Genomic DNA, 19,864 nt, shown 5'->3' with positions numbered 1-19,864 from the left:
TTATATTATTTCTTCATTTTCTTTCTTTACATCGTCCCAGCTGCCTTTCTGTGATTTCTTCCATGTCCATCCTTTTTTTTTTTTTTTTTTTTTTTTTTTTTTTTTTTTTTTTTTTTTTTTTTTTCTTGCAGTCATTTTTGTAGTCTTTGAGCATTCAAGGTTTTATTTGTTACTAACATATTTAACCCAAAGTCCCATCTGAGTTGACTGGTCCTGTCTGTTTCATTAGGTTTGACTATGGAGACCGGTTTTGGGACATTAAGAGCAAGTATTTCACCTGTCAGTGTGGATCAGAGAAATGCAAACACTCGGCCGAGGCCATCGCATTGGAGCAAAGCAGGCTGGCTCGGCTGGAGGCCTGCCCAGAATCAGGAGCTGACTGTGGGATAGCCATGCTAGGAAACTCTTAAAACACTTACCCATGGGGCCTTTGGATAAACCTCTTCAGTTTTACATACGCACATTGGCAGTGGAAATACACCTTGAAGGTTTTTTCATGTATAAAGTTCTGTTTGATGTTTGGTGCTGTTTTTTCTACTTGTGATTTTTTTTTATTTTTTTTTTTTTATTTGAGGACATGGGCCTTAACATTTTTAAATGTTGTGTGTATTATGTTTGAAGAAAAGAGGATGTCTTGTGATTCTGTATGTACAGTATTTTTACTGTATCTCACTCTGAACTTTTGCCTTGACACATGAAGTTTGTGCATTAGGAATCTGCCATCATATAACAGTCGTATATATTCATGTATTTTCTGTTGTGCCAACAAACACAATGCATTTTAACGCAGTACAGTAATGGGTCAGCCTCTAGCCCATACTGGACTTCATACGGACCTGAGGGATAGTGTTGTTTTTGGATGATTGTGTTAGCCTTATTTTCTTTATTTTTATACATATTGTCTTCTTTGTCACATTTAGTGTAATAAATTAGCTCATGAGTTGGTCTTTGGGCTCTTGTATCAAGTGTAATTTTTTTTTTCATTTTAAATCTGTGTTCACTGGTTTACAACAGGATGTGACTGACAGCTCTTCTTTTCTTTTAAAAACAGCAGCCAAACACTTTTAATGACATTTAAAGTTACCTTATATGTGCAGCATTTAGATTTAGATCAAGTTTGTTTTGCAGATACCAGGCAGAGATCATCAAGAGTGTTATCTGCTGGTGTTATTATATTATATTGTTTTATCACTAGGGGGCATCTACAGTTCACAATGCAAAGCTTGAGGAGAGATGGGGGCAGGATGCTGCACTGGGCACAAGCAGAGATGAGATGAGATGAAATGAAAGGAAGAGGTCTCACTCTGCCAATGTTTCTGTACATAAAATATTTCCTAGTCATTCCACCACTGTTAATTTTCAAAAAATAAAATAGAGAAGGGTTTTGCACTAAAAAGGTTGTAATTGTGGGAGATATCTACTTAATCTGACTAATGCTGGAGGCTGTCTTAACTTAAACATTTTCATACGTTTTTACTTAGGAGGGCATTGGACTCTTCTGTCATCACTTGCATTGGGAGCATGTTAGTATTGGATCAGTATGAACTGGAGGGATGAATGCAGCAATCAAACCAAGTTTCATATGGACACATCACAATGCTCAGAAAGGGGCCACTCTCCAACATGAGTAGTTTTACTTTTGATACTGTAAGTACATCTCTCTGGTACTGCTTATGCACCTTTACTCAGGAGGAATTTTGATTGCAGGATTTGCAGATTATTTTTTCTCTACTCTACTTTTATTTAAATAAAGTACTTTCTCCACCACTGTTGAGCAACTATCCTTTGGTTCTTCGCTCCTGCTTTGTAGCCGGTTATATGATTATATCACGAGTGATTCCTCTTGCTAATAAACAATCTTTGACAGGCTGTGCAGGTGCGCATCCCTCAACAGGTGCGTTTGTGTCGTCACTGCCTAGTTACATCTGCCAGGAAGAGAAAGATTTCCTCACTTAGTTACCATGTTCAGTCAGACGCGGAGCTCGTTTTAAATGCGATTTTAGGGGTTTGTTTGTGAAGTTTTTACGTTAACTGTTGGAAAAGGAGGTCGTGTTTTAGAAAAAGAAGGAGAAAAAAAGTGGAGGTGAAGGCGGAAAATGGGAAAAAAACAGGAGACAAATCCGAACTCCGAGTACGGTGAGTTGACATCACCCGTTAAATTCGGTTTCCCTCAGTGGACCCGCGCTCTGATGGTGAAACATAACAACACATCTAGCAAACAAACCAACTTTTAACAACTTTTGGTTCACTTAATTGTCATGTCTCATACTGGGTTCTCCCCAAATTTTGGGTTGCAAGAAAAGTTTGTAATTAAGATGAAATGACTTTCATGATTAACGTATTACTTTGACGTGCATGGTGTTGGCTAACAGCAATTTAACAGCAGAGCATTTCATAAATTTCGTATGTAGGCTAATGGGCAAATCTAGTGTGTTTGTTTGGTCGAAAGTTAAACTCAGCTACTGTGGTTAACGTTACAGCAGCCTAAATGAGTAAAATGTGACCTTCAAGGAAGAAATCTTTCACTAAGTCTAAAGGTGTGGCAACATCATTTAACATGGTTTAATGATTTACAAACAGCTTAGTTATCAAATGATGTTACAATTATAGGTGGGTCAAAACATCCGAGATACTTGACCTAAAAAGGAAATGCTTGGAATAAACAGACAGTTTGTTGTTGGATACAAATTAATCTCAGGAAGTTAAAAATACAACAAATATTGTAAAATATGTGGTTTCCAACTTGGGGATCGAGACCCCACAGTGGGTCGCAAGATACATTTCTTCTTAAAATATAAGATACTTTTACTTATTCAGGGTTCTAAAAAAATAAGACAAATCTGGGAAGGAAAAAAACACTGATTAATTACCAAAGTTAGGCCATAACTTGTGATGAGGGGTCACAAATCAGAAAAATCAGGAACCACTGCTTTAAATTAACCACTTTACTGTGCAGGCTAAAATAATTATACAATAAAAAACACCTGGTTGTGGCAGCCAGCTAGTCATAATCACTATCTCGTAGACAGAGAGACTGCATCTGTTTTGGTGATTGGAATCACCTGCCAAGTTGTTTTTCTTGGTAAGAGGACAATTAAAGTATGTACTTTTTTAGCTATACAGAAAATGAACTGCTGATTTATTCACAGAATTTTAATGTTAGATTAGACAGGAAGATTGCATACCGTTATTGATTTTATCTAAAACAAGATACTAAAACAAGACAGTGACAGTGATAGAAGATGATAAAGGTTGATTTTGAGCTATTTTGATATTGATTCATCGTTTTTAGTAACTTTTTTTTGGAAAATATGTCAATTTTGTTTTGGTTTTTGGCTTCTCAGATGTGAATATTTCTAGTTTCTGTTTTCTCTAATAGTAATAATATGTTTGGGTTATAAACATTTGAAGATGTCACCAAGCTGTCCAACCAACAGCATGTGAAAAGTAAATTTTGAAAGGTATTCATTTTACAATCACACAAAACCAGCAGGGAATCCTCATTTGATCACCAATATAGTTGTTGTCATTAGTTCTGTCAATCAGCTAATCAGCTGTAATATTGCCTCTGCAGCCATGGTTATATGAATGGCTAGTGCTGTGCTATTTTTCTGCCATGTGTACAGCACAGTCTGTTTACTGTCAGTGGTATTTGATGCATCAATGGAGTCACAAGTCTATTGACAGTCTGGGAGGTTTTGCAAAGCTACAACAAGCAAACCCTCCCTGGAAGTAAATATCCAATTGGATTTCATGCCTCCTCAAATAACTTATAATAACACCAGAGAACAGGGTGATGACAGGAGAGCTGATCACAAGTGTCTGAGCTGACAGTTCACTAATCGCGGCCCAACTGTGACAACTGAACCTCTGTTTTATGTAAGTTCATGTTCCCCTGAAACAAATCTCCATGTTTACTATTGTTCTGTTTACCTCTCTACTGTTGTGCCAGCTGTCATGAGGAAGTAGAAAGACTTTTGAAAAATAACGAGGCTTCCTGATTCATTACCATAAGAGAGGTTTGGTCATTGTGTTGTAAAATATGTCAGGGTTAATTGTGTTTGTTACACATTAAGAACACACTGCTTTTCATTATGTGTGTGTGTAGACTCTTAGTGTGAGGAATTGAGTGAGGTTGTGGTTGTTGCTGCAAATCATTGACCACAACATTAGTTAAAGCTGCTTGAGGCAACAGGGGAAAAGTTGATTTTAAAAGACAAGCTAGTTAATATGGCTAATGTATAAAGCAAGTGTGAACAGTGCTGTATAGCTGTTTTTGAAAGAGGTTTAAAGTTAATCAATCATAAACAATATTTAATCTATAAAATGTTTATATTTGGTTGAAAAGTGGTGGCCATCTTACTGACTAAATGAACACTCTCTGTAGCTGAAACAGTTAATTGATTTGTTGTTTGACAGAAAATGGATCAGTATTTGGTGAACAAGTAGCTGTCAATAATTAGCCATCAGATGTTGAAAAAAAATACCAAACACTTCCAGGTTCTTGCTTCTCAAATGTGAGGATTTGATCCTCACAGTCATATGTGCTAATAAGCTAAATCTTTAAGTTTTGTGGCTTTTGGTTTGACATTTTACACATTACATGATGTATAATTGTATAATAATTGTTCGATAGACAATGAAAATAGTTAGTCAGTTAGTAGTTAGCTAATTAGTTTATTAGTTGCACCCCTACCTTCCATGTTATCTTTGAAGGTTTATAACAATAAGAAATCCTTTCCGCTGCGGTCATGGCTATTGACATGTTTGAACATAAATGTCGTCAGGAGTCACAAAACAGTTTCAAGAATCAAATCAATCACCCTTTAAATGGAAGTCTGTAAGTTGTAATTTTGACTCTTTTTCTTTCTAGTCCTCTGTGTATAGTTAGGGGTACTCATTAACCAGGTTGTCATTTTTTACAGACAGATAGGTTAGGGTGAGGTTTGTCCATAAACACAGTCCGCACAATTTTCATTCAGATTACTTGTCCTTTCAGTCAAATGACCTGTTACTCTGACAAACAAAAAAAAATCTAATTAGAGAGCCATTCCCTCTGCGTCACTCCTCTTCAGCCAAGGTCATCAGATGACCCTCACAAACATCGACTAGTTGGATTTTTACAAATCCCCTTTTCTTTAAGCTTTTTACGAGAGCATAGATACAGAGGAGTCTTTTATGTGTGTAGCACAGTGAACAGTTTTCCATGTTGTCATTCAGTCTGAACACAGCAGTATCCTAGCAGAACTGAAATCTGACACTGGTGGCATTACATGAGGCCGATGAACAGGTTCCTTTGCTGAGAATATTTTATATCACAACTTGAGTCATTTTCTTAGTGTTCCACAAATGAAGGTTTAGGAAACAGCTGGTGAGAAGTGTAATTTGATATGTGTGTTTTCTTGTGAGGTTCTCCATTGGTATTCACACACCTGTTATAGATGCATATGATAAGTATCAGTTATTACTTTATCATATTATTTTGTCGAAAGTAGAGATCACCTCACTTACTCCACACGCCACTTCTATTGTTTTTACTGTACCAGTGCTCTATGGAAGTAGTTTCTAATATTTTCTTGAGCTTGGTAAAAGAAATAGAATGTGTGTGTTCAGTTTTTTGGTGTAACATTTATTTATCAGACTGAATCTGGGACTGTGCCAGTCTTGGTGCCGAATGAATAGCTACTGACTTGCTGCATCCTGTTTGAAGATTTGCATCCTACTCAGAAGTCCTGATGTGAGAGTCTGCTGGCAGTGTTGACACAGTCTCCATTTGCTCCTATTCAAATTACAGCCAGTGGAGATAGTTTTGCTTGAGCTTCAATGAGAAATGATTATCATTAGTGAGCTGCTTGGCAACATTTACATCCCAGGGGACCAATCAAATGAACATTTGACAGATGGGAATCTGACAAATAAATATAACAGTGAACACCTGCAGGCTTTTCATCAGATTGCACTGAGGAGCCATTAGGCCAGTCAGACTCATCCTCACAAAACTTCTACCACCATTAGTTTACATTAAGGAGTGGATTTATTGCCCATTATTACAATATTATACCACTAAATATATTTTAGAAACAGTATTATTAGTCAAGGAATTTTCCATCTTTTAACCACTCATTTTAAAGTACATTAATGTGACAGATTTACAATAAGTGCATTCAAACCAAGCTCCACAGAAACAAGAGAGTTGTTAATCAAAACGTGTGTGGATGTGGATTAGAAAGACTAACTATTGTTTGTTTTGTTTTTATTGATATCCTATAAGGATGATGCTCCAAGCAGCCTGTTGTGTTTTTCCTGCCTGACAGGATAATGCAGTGGAGACTGGTTGAGCCTCATATATGTGATTCTCACCATAGGAATGTTTTCAGTTTGGGATGTTCTCAAACAAGTTTTCCGGTTGTCCATTTGCCCCTTAAAATAGGTGAAATGTCTGTGACTCCTCCTCTTCTGAAAGCTGTACTTTGAATTCAAATTTCATACAAATAACCCTGAGGTACTAGGTGTAATGCTGCCCCTCAACTCACATTCCTGTTCTCTTTACTCTCTCCACTGTGATTGCATGTAAAGTAACTAACATGAACTAACTTCTCTTTAGTTAGTATGGAAGAGACTTGTTGTGTGAGATAAAAGACACCTACTGGATTTCATTGTTTGTTGGTAGGATTGCAGTCTTTCTCTCTGTTCCAGGAAACAACACTGAGACCTTTCCTTCCTGTAATATACTCACCTCTGTCATAGTAATTATATAGTAAAGCTCATGTGAGCAGCCAACCCATAAAGTTATAAGATTCCTTCTCTAATCTAACACTTTTTTGTCATTCAGTTGAACTGTAATTCATTAACTCAAATAAGAGGACACAACAAGACTGCTTATTGCTTAGAAACAGCAGCACCCTGTCTTTTAGGGACGCGTAGGCACACACAAATGAACACTGTCTAAAGGAAGCACTCATCAAAATTTAAATAGTTGGTACAGTCCGTACAGTCTTTGTATGCACAGCACCTTCCCCATGTTTCTGCTTTTACAGTACACAGATTTAATCAACAAGGCATTTCCTTGATTTGGAGTTGCAGGAAAAGTAGGTCCCAAGACAAAGCCAGGTATTAAATAATGTGTCCTTGATAATACGTCTGAAAACGCAAACAAGGAAATTGCTTAATGTTACATGACGCACCATTCGTCAGTAAAGGTCATTGTATGGGTGACATTAAAAGCCATTTGTAAGACTGAATAAACTTTTTTTTTTTTTTTTTTCCCAGGAGAACCTGCTCAGTTTGACCCAACCTTCAATGGACCCATTAAGAAAAGGTGAATCTGTCTCACTGGCTAATGGCTAGTTGGTTGAGCCCACCAGCTAGTCTTCTTTAATCTCCCAAATCCTCAGTGTAGCTGTGGGGTTTCTGATGTGCTCTGTGAGTCTTTGTGTTTGCAAAGCTGACATTGCGTTTGCTGTGTTTCTGTTGACTGCTGGAATCACATTTGTCACCCCAAGGCAAACTTCAATGCAAAGCTCAACCAACTCACTTCCACTTGTTGCTGTCTCTCTTTTCTTTCATCAGAGGATGCACTGATATAATCTGCTGTATCCTGTTTATGGCAGTTATCCTCGGCTACATAGCAGTCGGGATTTTAGGTGAGAGTAACCTGCCAACATCAACACAGGACTTTGAATCTTTCTCATGATCAGCTATTGTTTTCACGTTCTTGTCTCTGAGCCCTTCTTATTTGTTCCACTAGTTACATCTGCAATGTAATGTTCTTATGTTTACTTCTATCACTTTTTCGTTTCTTCACTCTCTCTCTCTTTCCTCTGCTGCCTGTTATAAAGGGACGCTTTCTTGCCCAGAGTCAGATGAGAGAATCCATACCACTGTCATGTCTATCCATTCAGTATGAAGCTATGTCTAGCAGTTGGTTAGCTTAGCTTAGCTTAGCACAGCTAGCCTGGCCTGGCCTGGTTCTGTCCAACGGTATGAAAATGCTGTAACTTTTAAAGCTTGCTAATTTGCACACTATTAAAAAATTGTATGGGACTATAACTTGGTCAGGAGCAGTGACTTCCTGGATGGTGATGACAAGACTCCAGGAAGTATCGCTTTGGGGTTTCTTTGCACTGATTAAACAAAGGAGATATAACATGTTCATTTGTGAGCTTTAGGTGGGATTCAGACTGAAAACAGCCCTGTGTTAAAGGTGCAAGGAACTGCATTAGTAACTAACTAACTAAATACAGTCCAGGAAATCCTCAACTATTTTATCTTTTGTCACAACCACTGCTAGGTAAACATTGAGAGTAATCCATCAAGAATGTGGTCTTATGTGTATGTGATTGGCCAGTACAGCTTCTTGCTGGACAATGTTGATTTGTATTGCAGCAAAAGTTGACAGATGCTCAAATTTCATGCCGGACAACCCTGCGTTGTATTGGCAGAGCCCTCTGTCTTGGCACCCCCACTGTGGCCCCGGACAGGCTGGATTCTGATGAATGAGAGTTGGGCAGAGCCAGGTCTTAGAGGGGCTGGAAGGCAGATTTGGTTACCAATGGACTAAACCAGGCTGTCTCCCCTCAATCCAAGTCTTCTTGCTAAAATAAGCTAACCAGCTTTTGGTTGTAGCTTCATGTTTACTGTACAGAAATTAGTGAATGGAAGATTACCGTACCAGAAAACCTGTATATAAAGTCTCAGCAGATGATCAAAATAACACTAGAGTAGCAGAACAGATTTCAGTGACTTGTTATATACTCAAGAACCGGACTAGCAAAGCAGCCAAGCACAACTCACAGAGTTTCACAATAAGGCTGCTCCATCAAAACCTCAAACAGAGCTGGTCTGTGTGTTCCTTCGACCTTACACTATGACTCACTCAATCCCTCCATTGCTTGTCAGTCACTACCTCAAATCCCTCAGTTTAATATTGTTTGTATGTTATATTCACTCCCTTTGTAGTGCTATTCCACTATTTCTGTATACCTTACATACACAGCTTCAGCTTGCGATTATTTAGTGCAGTTAATGTTTATTTTTAAAAGTTTGCAACTATTTTCTCACCTGCCCTTCTCTGAATCTATCTGCAATTCTCCAATCACTATACTTTGGGGGGGGAAAGTGTCAATTTTACACATTAAGTAAATCACAGGTTCCAAAAAAGTTTCTTAAATTTTGTCTTTAATTGATTTAATCATTTATCACTGTGTATGGTGTTCAAATAGGTTTCTATTGCCATGTCATCAAAATCATTCCAACACTCGGCACCCCTGCCCTTATCTAGAGTCAACAGAGAGGCCTGATAGGCGATGCAGTCACCTCGTGTGTCAGTGGCTGAGTGTGTCTGAAATTATCAGCCATTTCCTCCATTGGAGGTAGTTCAAAACCACTGGTTGCTGTGGTTAAGAGGAGAAATCTACTGGCCATTGCTGAAACAGTAGGGACTGGATTATTCCTCATTAACAAAATATTATGCTGATAAATTATATGTGGAAGGAGTGGATAAATTTGCCAGCTCTAGCTTGTCCATTACAAGACATTTTGCATTATATTACATTAATTTGTTGCATGTGTCCACAGCAACTTACAATACGAGTAAACAAACCAAATTACATAGAAACGAGAGATGTTGTCAAACTTTAAGGTGCCACCTGTCAGATAGACTTTTTGTGCCCTCCTGTGGTTGGAATGAGATGTTGTTATTTTAATTTGTGAAGTTCCAGTAATATACCAAAATATTTCATCTGAATAGGTTTTAGCTATATTGACAAAGCAGATGTTTTTATCACATACTTATTTTGACAAGTGTCAACAAAAATGTTAATTTGCATCACGATATGCATATTAGACTAGTTAAATCTTTGGATATCATGTTGATTAAGTATAGTAATAAAAAATTTACTGTTGTAAAATGCTAATATATAATCACATTAGAAAAATGATAGAATTAAATGAAATACGTGAGATGAAAATAAAATACAAATAGACAAAAACAATGATAGACCAGAAATACATACATATAGTTCTGCTAAAGAAGTAATATGTTCGTACGTACAAATGAAATAAAGGTGCAGTTTTTGTGCTCAGTAAAAACATGCCCTCGTGCAGAAGTCTGTCAGTGCCAAACAGAAGTAACTAAATGGAGTGTGACTAATTTTTCATTATCTTTTACGTCATTGGCTTTTATTCTGTTCTTCTTATCTCCATCTCTGTTTTTTTCTTATCAGCTTGGCTCTATGGTGATCCGCGGCATGTTCTTTATCCCAGAAACTCAACTGGATGGTTCTGTGGCACTGGACCAAATAAGTAATTTCTTTCTTGTTGTTTCATTTTTTTAACATGTATTGCATATAATAAATACGGCATTGAATGATAAAAACTCTTTCTTTCTGTCTTCCCTCTTTCAGAAACAGACCGAATTTGTTGTACTTTAACATCCTCAAATGTGCCACATCTATTAATGTTATGGCATCTGCTCTTAATGGTTTACAGTGTCCAACCACACAGGTACAGGATTTTATTTTTAATTTTGCTGAACATTGTACTTTTCCCAGTGTGGCAGAAATTGTTATCTTTTTTTCACTACCCTCAGGTGTGCGTGGAAAAATGTCCTTCTACATTCTGGGGTGTCGGGTCAGAGTCATATTTACCAGGCTCTAAACCAGCAGATACTTTCAATCAAAGCCTCTGTGTGCCATCCATAGACCTGGCAAATACTGATCTGGTAATTTTCATTATGCTGCCATTTGTGTGTTTAAGTGCCTAAAGCTGAATCAGTTTGTCTTTATTCCAGCCAGTAAAACTAACCTGGTACCTTCTCCAATCACATGTGAAATCTTTTCCAGACTGTTCAACAAATCGTGGACAAGGAGCTGTGTCCTTTCTTCCACGTCCCTACGATCTCTGGTAAGTGGAATTGCTCATACGCACTGAATTGTATTTATTTTCATTTCGGTCTACGTTGGTTCTGTAGTAAAGGCTGGTTATGAGTTTAATGCAGCTGCTTATTTAAGATTAGTGTGGGTTCAACTGCTGATAAACAGGATCTGAACCACTGCTTTTTGTGTATTTACATGTATATTCAATGGACGGCTTGTGATGCAAAGTAAATTAGGAATCCAGAGATAAATTATAATTGTATCAATTTCAAGCTAATTTGATTTGATTCTTTTTTCTGATCTTAGTGCTGGGAAGATGTTTGCCTGATATCACAGCGCTGGGGGACCCTTCAAACTTATCCAGCATTCAAGGTTTACCCTCCTCAGCCAACGACACCATCAACATCATCAAGTATGGCACTGGGTAAGCTACAGTGGATTCAGACCTCATCATTATATTGATTTTTAAACCCATAACTTTTGCTCTTCCAGATATACAAAACATACACACACATTTTAATAACCCTGTTTGTTTCTCCTCTTCATCACCAGCACAGAGTCATTGGATGAGTGAGTTATTGTGTTGACTCATACTTTAGCAGCTGATTGTAGTCGCTGTTGTATCTGTGTATAACTCAGTTAAACACAGTGGCCTGCGATGTCGGACTTGCAGTGTTGGAGCATTAATGTGTAGTTTTCTTAGAATCTGCAGGATAAACTTATTTTTCTCTCTCTCTCTCTCTCTATCTATCTCTCTCTCTCTCTCTCTCTCTCTCTCTCTGTCTGGGGTTATGTAATTCAGCTCTGCCTTGCTTTATTTGTGTGTCATTAGAAATGTAGTGGAGAGAAAGTTATTTCTTAAAGACCAAAATTCCTATAGTAGTTGCTGTTTAGTGTTTGATGATCATTGAAACTAGTATTTGACTCATCTTTTCTTTAACACTACATTACTTTTAGTAACTTCCAACAGGCTTCATTTTTTATATGGAATCTGTTGCCATTGTTTGTTTGTTTGTTTGTTTTATAAACATATTCTTAAGTGCATTTGTTTTACCTGACCCTTTGCTTTTCACTTCTACTGTTTGAAAGGAGAACTATCACTAACACAGGTTGTCTCTGCTTTCGTCTCTCATTAGGGACATTGTGAATGGCTTCAATGCCAGAGATATTGGTGTCCGAATCTTTGAGGATTTTGCGTCATCATGGCCGTGGATCCTCCTGTGAGTTGCCCTTGCAGAACTATACCTCACACTGCCACCTACTGGCAAACATACAGATATAAAAAATTAGGGGATTGTATTGAATATAGAATTGAGCTACTGGTTTTATCATGAAGTGGGGACAACATATTTCTTGGTCACAGGTTATTATGCTCTTTTTATTTTACAGTACAGTAACCTTTTGTATGTGGCATATGGCCAACGCTTTGATCCAATATAATACTCTTCATCCTTCATTAAACATTCATTTCTGTTTTTTATATTTCATCTTATTTATTAACACACTCCTTTTGTGTTTTCTTCATAACTTGTCCCTCCCCATCCTGTCCATCTATCCTCTCTCAGTGGTCTGCTAATAGCCATGGTGGTCAGTATGCTGTTCCTGTTGCTGCTGAGATTCACTGCTCCAGTCATGGTGTGGGTGCTCATCATAGGAGTCCTGGGTGCTGGGGCATACGGTAAACTAAGGCAAACAGTGTTTTCCAAATGTAGACTTTTTATAGTTGTAATCTTACACACTGGATAAATAAATGTCCCTATTAGAAATTTGGTCATGAAAGCAATGCTGTTTTACAGCCACATTTCACATCACCACAAATGATTTCTGTCAGTGCTGAGCAAAATAATGTTGATATGATACCTGCCTAGGTGAATATAGACAGAGAAGATTCAGGCCAGTTTCCTCTTATGTTGCTGGTCCTTTGTTTAACTAGGCTTATTAACAGGTGGACATTAATAATTTAGGGTATTTATTTTTTTTAAGTCAGGAATTTTTGTAGAAGCCTCTGAGTTGTTGGATTGTTTCTCTTGCAGGGATATGGCACTGCTACTGGGAGTATGATAACCACAAGAAAAACTCTGCTACCATCACTGACATTGGTTTCACCACCAACTTCAACGTTTACCTGCAAGTCCAAGAGACCTGGCTGGCATTCTGTGAGTTTGATTAAAATGCTTTCAATCCAGTTTGACTTAATGTGCACAACTCATGTGCTATTTTAGCATCATTTTTGTTGTTTATGCATTAATTAAAAAGATCAGTACAATGAAAGACAAGGTATATATCTATAGTAGAAATTAAAGTCATGCATGTTTTTTCATCTTTTTCAGTGCACGGACAAATTACAGTATACAGCAAAAACACAGAAAGGAGAGAAAGAGAGAAATAAATGTATAAATTATTGAAATAGAGCAAAGATGCTGTATCTGTAATGTTTCCACATTGAGGCCTAATACCAGGGTATAGTAGTTGTTAGTGTATGGAGTAGGTTGTGTCTGCATTGTTGATATCGGAAGAGCAGGAAGATGTACCTGGGTGTGTGTGTGTGTGTGTGTGTGTGTGTGTGTGTGTACGTACAATGTGTAGTGGGTGTATAAACTGTAGGGGGATGCATCAGAGCCTTTGGAGCTTTTTTTTCCATCTTTTTTTGATCACTTTCTTATTCTCCTCCTCCTCTCCTCCTCTTCAGTGATAATCATTTCTGTGGCAGAGGCGATCATCCTCCTGACCCTCATCTTCCTGCGGACCAGAATCCTCATAGCCATCGCACTCATCCAGGAGTCCAGCAAGTGAGTTATGATATTAAAATAGAAGCACCATCCACACGGTTTTCTTATTTCTAATTAATCTAATCTTAATTTATATGTCCTTAATCCCTAAAGGAAATCAATTGAAGGATTTTCTAGGTTATTATGTTAAGATGAATCAACAATAATAATAATCAGCATTGCCATTTCTTGAAAACCAGTGTTATTATCACGACTGTACCATCGGATTGGTTTGTATCTTACTGTGAAGATGCCATATGGCCTCAGCACAACCTCATGATAAGTGTGTTGATATTTCACAGGGCAATCAGTCACATGATGTCTGCTATGCTGTACCCTCTGATCACCTTTGTCCTCCTGCTGGTGTGTGTTGCTTACTGGGGTGCCACTGCCTTGTATCCTTTTAATTTGATGTACAGTATGTGTGTATACATTCATAGGCAGACTGTTAATAGCACACTATTCAATCACTTCTATCGTCAGTTCTTCTCTTAAACTAATGTGTATAGATACTTAGCCACTTCAGGAGGTCCAATCTACAGAGTGGTAGCTCTCAACTCCACAATGAGCGGTTGTAGTAGTATCAATGGCACGATGGACTGTGACCCTCAGGTGAGTGGACAGAACGTGAGGATAAAACAGATTCGACTTGACACATTTTCTGCTTTTATTGAATTAGCTGGTAGAAGGAATTTACTGTGAGCTGTCAGTACACAACTATAGTTTAGTAACACTAGAGGCTTCCTCTTGTAAATGAATTAATAGCCACCAAAGCCTTGGTTTGACTGTCCAGTCACTGTAATCTAGAAGTGACGAGTAGGATTAAAGTAATACTGTAGAAACGCTCTGTAAACACACTTTCATCCACCATCACTGTTAACTGTTTTGTCCTGCACTCATTCATTTTTCTATCACCTCCTCTCAGAACTTCACCTCATCAGATTACCCAGGATGCCCCTCAGCCAGCTGCATCTTTATCAAATACAACGACGAGGGTCTCTTCCAGAGGAACCTCTTCAATCTGCAGATCTACAACGCGGTGGCTTTTCTCTGGTGTGCCAACTTTGTCATTGCTCTGGGGCAGTGTACGCTGGCAGGGGCCTTTGCCTCATACTACTGGGCCTTCACGAAACCAGATGATATCCCCATGTTCCCTGTGTATGGCGGCTTTATGCGTTCGCTCAGGTACGAGCTCCTGTCACATCGGTTAAATTCCTGCAAAAATGAATGTGTCAGCTGTATTGTCTAATTCTCTTAGTGACATGATTAGTATGGACACGCACAGGAGGTTAACACAGAGAATCTAAACTGCTTTGATAATTTATATGTGTGGGCTGCAGTGATATTTGCTTCTTGGATGATTTGCCAAAAAGCTGTCTGTGACACTAAACATACTTTGGGTGTTTTACAGCCTGTAGCCATTTAAATGTTTTACCTAAAAGTCATAAACTCTTTGATAATTCCAGTGGAGGTTAAATCACAGGACATGCTGGCTCACTGCAGTTCACTCTCTATCTACTAGAGGGCACATGAGACCTACACATCAGCCTGGAGAAGCAGACCTCAGCAGCTAAACAATACAGAGTGTAGCTGCTATGGTCTTTGTTTTTACAGACTGATCCGTGTTTCTTGATTTGATTTGTAGAGAGAGAAGAGAGCTTTCGATTGACTTGCTGCTATTGCATAATTTTGTGTAAATTATTAAAATTAAGTGATCTGCTGTTGATTTGCTAACTCTGTATTGTGACAGCATGATCTGTCGCCATGAATCAACATGCTATTTTATAATTTATTCTTCTGTAAGTTACATTCTCATATCACCAATGACACATTATATTTTTCTACATTTCAGGTACCATGTGGGCTCCCTGGCATTTGGTACTTTGATTCTGACCCTGGTGCAGATAGCAAGGGTCATTCTGGAGTACATTGACCACAAAACAAGAGGTAAGATTGACATACCCCATTTTAACTTTATCTCATTGTCATATTGCACATTTTTCATTTGTTTTGTAACTTGTGCTGAAGTGTAAATATGAAGTCTTAATCCTGGGATCTTATTCAAGTGAAGTTTAGTCAGTTCAGCCTTTAGTGATCAGTACTTCTGTACTTTGTTTATATCTCTGTCTTCATTTGTTTATCATTTCTTTGATTTTAAGTCCTGTGCTGTTTTTTTGTCGTTGCTGTTTGTGACTTTGTATCTGTGAAAGGTGCTATACAAATAAGCTTTACTTACATACTTAAATCTGTCAGATATATATGGCAGGACAGAGTAGAGTGGTTTTGACAAATGGATTGCAAACCACATGTGCACTTCTTTGGCTTTCGATCCATCCCCACTTTTTTCCTCTCCTGTTGCTGTACTGTACCTACAGTTCTACTTTACAAATGTGAAATTGTGTGCAGACTACCCACATGATGAAAGTCTTTTTTTTTTGTTGTTAGATCAGACAATGTTGGAAGTAAATAACAGGCTAATTGTACTTGTCTTGACTTCTTGTCCTCCAGAGGCGCAGAATCCAGTAGCACGTTTCATATTGTGCTGCATGAAGTGCTGCCTCTGGTGTCTGGAGAAGTTCATCAAATTTCTCAACAGGAACGCTTACATCATGGTGAACACAATTATATTATTATTCTATTTTTGGATCATCCTATTTTCATTTTATTGTAGCACAAGTAATGATGATCCTAAACCTAAGTACTATTACACAGGAAAAACATGACTTTATCTACTCGCTCCACTAAAATCTTACAAAGCAAAATGTAACAAACATGACAACACTTGATTTTACCACCATTATTAATTTATACCATGTTACTATCATTAAACTGTCACTTTTTCTTTTAAAATATAATGCATATTGTTTATGTCATGTAGATTTTTCTGAGACTAGATGATTTCTTCTTTACTTGACAGATTGCCATTTATGGGAAAAACTTCTGCGTCTCAGCCAAAAATGCTTTCATGCTGCTCATGAGAAATGTTGTAAGGTTTGTGCTGATATCATGTTTCCTATGCTAAAACAATTTGTTTTGTCACTACTGTAGGCCTCCACTGTCTGTGTAATGACCTGCCTATAGCATGAATATGCACTCAGTTTTAGAGAGGTGCCGATCCTATAGTGTGTTCATTTTGGAAGATGTAGTTTGTGATGTTGTTGCAATACAACACAGTTTGTAATGTAAGTGAGTGTTTCAGTTATTTGGCCTACCCTTACTGATATAAATGGGGTAACACTTGGCTGTTTAACACAATACAAATCAACAGCACCACAACATGCAGCCTCCAAAATGGTCATACACTTGAATCAACACCTCTCTAAAAAATGGGAAAATTATAACCTTCATGAAAGGAGGATTTAGTGCAGGACCGTTTGGTGTGCCTCATAAACTGCCAACTGGGTGTATTTGCATGTGTTTGAGAGACTCTGTGAACAGTTTCATGTTTCTCTGACTCTGACCGTGTGTCCCTTCAGGGTCGTCGTGCTCGATAAAGTGACAGATCTGCTCTTGTTCTTTGGGAAGCTCCTGGTGGTTGGAGGAGTGGGTAAGGATGACGGCAGGGCGTTAGAAAATTACAGAGGACTGTGTTAACCACAGAGCATGCTGTAAACTGTCAGCTTGGTTTGACCAACAGATACTTTTAAATGACGATACCAATATTTTTAGCCATGCTAGCCACATGACTCTATGGATGCCAGTGTTGGTCAGTCGTTCGGTCACTTGGTCCATTGGTCCTCCACTGTGGTCCAGACTGAAATATATCATCTGTTATATGGATTGTGATGAGGTCGTGTACAGACATTCATGGACCCTAGAGGATGAATCCTACTGACTTTGTTGACGCCTAAACCTTTCATCTAGCGCCATCATCATCATTTTTTTTAATTTTCATTTGTCCAGTATCTGCTTTGGTATGGTTTATGACCAGATACCTGCAAACCAAATCACATTCCCATGAGCCTCAGCTGTACTTTGTGTTTACTGCTAATTACCAAATGTTAGCATGCTAAGAAGCTAAACTAGGATAGTGATCATTGTAAACAATATACCTGCATTTAGCTCAAAGACCTGCTGTGTCTACGTACAACCTCACAGAGCCACTAGCCCGAATTCGTTGATCATGTTTACACTGTGTTTGCAGCCCCCAGTTCATCATGTTTTAAATGCCACAGGTGTAAGAGTGAGAACTCTAATAATTACAAATATTAATAATTTGAATACAATAGAACAAGATGTGTGAAGCCCAGTTAGTGTTTACTGTAATGCATCAGGAAATAAGAGACACTGTAATTTCAATCTTTTTTTCCAGGTGTATTGTCCTTCTTCTTTTTCTCTGGACGAATTCCGCTACCAGGCAACACCTTCCGCTTCGAAACACTTAACTACTACTGGATGCCAATTATTGTAAGTCATAAATCCCATTTAGGTTCATTGGATGAACTGAAATATTTTCGGAATCATATCTTTGTCTTACATTGTTCTGTTTTCTTTTAGACTGTGGTGTTTGGTAGCTACCTCATAGCTCATGGGTTCTTCAGTGTGTACAACATGTGTGTAGACACACTCTTCCTCTGCTTCTGTGAGTACATTTTACCATATTTCATTTACACAGCAATACCAAGTAAAATAAGATTTAATTTACAGTAAAGCAGTCGTAACTACTGCAACATGGGAAACTGATATTTTTGAAGGAAAATATTTAGAAAATGTAAATAACCTTTAGTTAACAACATTTTAACATGTCAATGTCAAGCTAAGACGCTTAAAGGATCATTTTAAATAATACAACAACACACACACTCAGAAAACAAACACACATGGTCTGTTTCATCACTTGACCTGTCACACTGTGGCTCTCATTTTCACAGTGGAGGACTTGGAGCGTAATGATGGATCTCTACAGAAGCCGTATTTTATGTCCAAAAACCTCATGAAAATCCTCAATAAATCCAACAAGGCGAAGAAAAAAGGTAGAGGGGAGGACTGAAGATCTTTACCTCATGAAATCACATTAACACTATGTCACAGATTTTCAGGATCTTTGCTATTTGTAAATTCCGTTTTACCATTTTAACACTCCGTTTTCTTCTAAATATGTTTACCGGACCTGATTTGCTGATTTTGCACTTTTTAATTATTATTTTTTTTATTGTGCATGTGCATATGTTGTACATAAGAAAAGACTGGGCATGTGAAAGTTTTCATGTTTCGAGCTATCCTATGTTATATATTTCTGAAAATAATTCTTGACAATATTTTGCTAATAATATTTGTTTCTGTTCATGCAGCTGGTGTTCACACTGTTGTGGACATTTTAAACTGATTTATCAGGCATCACATAATCCAGTTAAACAGCTTTGAATGCCACTAAGATTTAGGCTTTAATGACAATCTTTTATAGAGTACTCTTAATATATAATGTCTTCAGATGTAAACAAAAAAAGTTCTTACTTATATATTTTACTTACTATTTGTAAAAAGGTTGTTTTATAAATAAAACATTTTCAATCATATTTGAAAAAGTGTAATAAAGTTGTAAATATGAGTGCACATGACCTAATTTTCTAATCTTTGCATTGCACATCTGATCTGAAGACTCTGAAGAGACACAACAAGCAGCTGTCTATGGCAAGCTAACCTGATTATTCATATTCCAGCAACTGTGTGAAATCCTCCCTCCATAATATATTTATCTACAGACAGGTTTGACTGATTTCTTTTGTCTTCCAGGACTCCACAGTTAAATGTCATGTCATGTGATCTTAAGACCTGCTCAAGCTGTAGTGCAGAAGACCGTTGACATGTTGAGTTACATGTAAACACACACGGTAACTTGTCAAGCCATTTGTGGGGATTGTAGCCACTAGCAGTAGTAATAAAGTACATTTACTCCAATACTACACTGAAGTACAGCTCTGAGGCATTCATACTTATGTATTTCCATTTTCTGCTACTTTATACCTCTACTTCACTGCAATTCAGAGGCAAAAATATATTAAGGATTCTGAAATTGGACATTCTACATAAGTACTTGTACAACTTAAGTGTATTTTGATGCTTATACTTTTGTACTTCTATTTAAGTAAAAGTCCTGAGCACTTCTTTTACCACTGAACATGAGGGCTGCATCTAAGATTATTTTCATGATCATTTAAACTGGTCATTTTATTGATTAATCAATAAATTGTCTACAAAACATCAGACAACAGTGAAAAAATG

At 37.6% G+C, this 19,864-nt stretch overlaps 2 protein-coding genes across 2 annotated transcripts in view; both read left to right on the top strand.

Moving 5' to 3' along the window:
* ehmt2 (euchromatic histone-lysine N-methyltransferase 2) overlaps positions 1 to 961 on the top strand; it is a 12,206-nt gene extending 11,245 nt beyond the window's left edge. Inside the window, exon 22 of the mRNA XM_087175098.1 lies at positions 193 to 961. Coding sequence (XP_087031224.1) covers positions 193 to 410 — 218 coding nt within the window. The 3' untranslated portion in view covers positions 411 to 961. The remainder of the gene's footprint in view (positions 1 to 192) is intronic.
* A 952-nt stretch (positions 962 to 1,913) lies between these two features.
* Positions 1,914 to 19,545, top strand: slc44a4 (solute carrier family 44 member 4). The gene is made up of 22 exons (XM_023410140.2): positions 1,914 to 2,136; positions 7,270 to 7,318; positions 7,570 to 7,643; positions 10,224 to 10,302; positions 10,404 to 10,503; positions 10,589 to 10,720; positions 10,842 to 10,902; positions 11,181 to 11,298; positions 12,011 to 12,094; positions 12,440 to 12,552; positions 12,908 to 13,030; positions 13,564 to 13,663; positions 13,945 to 14,037; positions 14,152 to 14,254; positions 14,568 to 14,827; positions 15,495 to 15,589; positions 16,151 to 16,254; positions 16,560 to 16,633; positions 17,119 to 17,189; positions 17,955 to 18,049; positions 18,140 to 18,224; positions 18,514 to 19,545. The coding sequence occupies exons 1-22, from the start codon at positions 2,097 to 2,099 to the stop codon at positions 18,630 to 18,632; spliced, it is 2,172 nt and encodes a 723-aa protein (XP_023265908.1). The 5' UTR covers positions 1,914 to 2,096; the 3' UTR covers positions 18,633 to 19,545.
* Positions 19,546 to 19,864: the final 319 nt, after the last annotated feature.

This window comes from Seriola lalandi, unplaced genomic scaffold (assembly GCF_002814215.2).
Source record: "Seriola lalandi dorsalis isolate HSWRI2012SDOR001 ecotype SW California unplaced genomic scaffold, Sedor1 jcf7180002054414, whole genome shotgun sequence".
Classification (NCBI taxonomy): Eukaryota; Metazoa; Chordata; class Actinopteri; order Carangiformes; family Carangidae; genus Seriola; species Seriola lalandi.
Note: the sequence above shows the minus strand (reverse complement) of the source record. Positions and strands in the feature narration are given on the sequence as shown.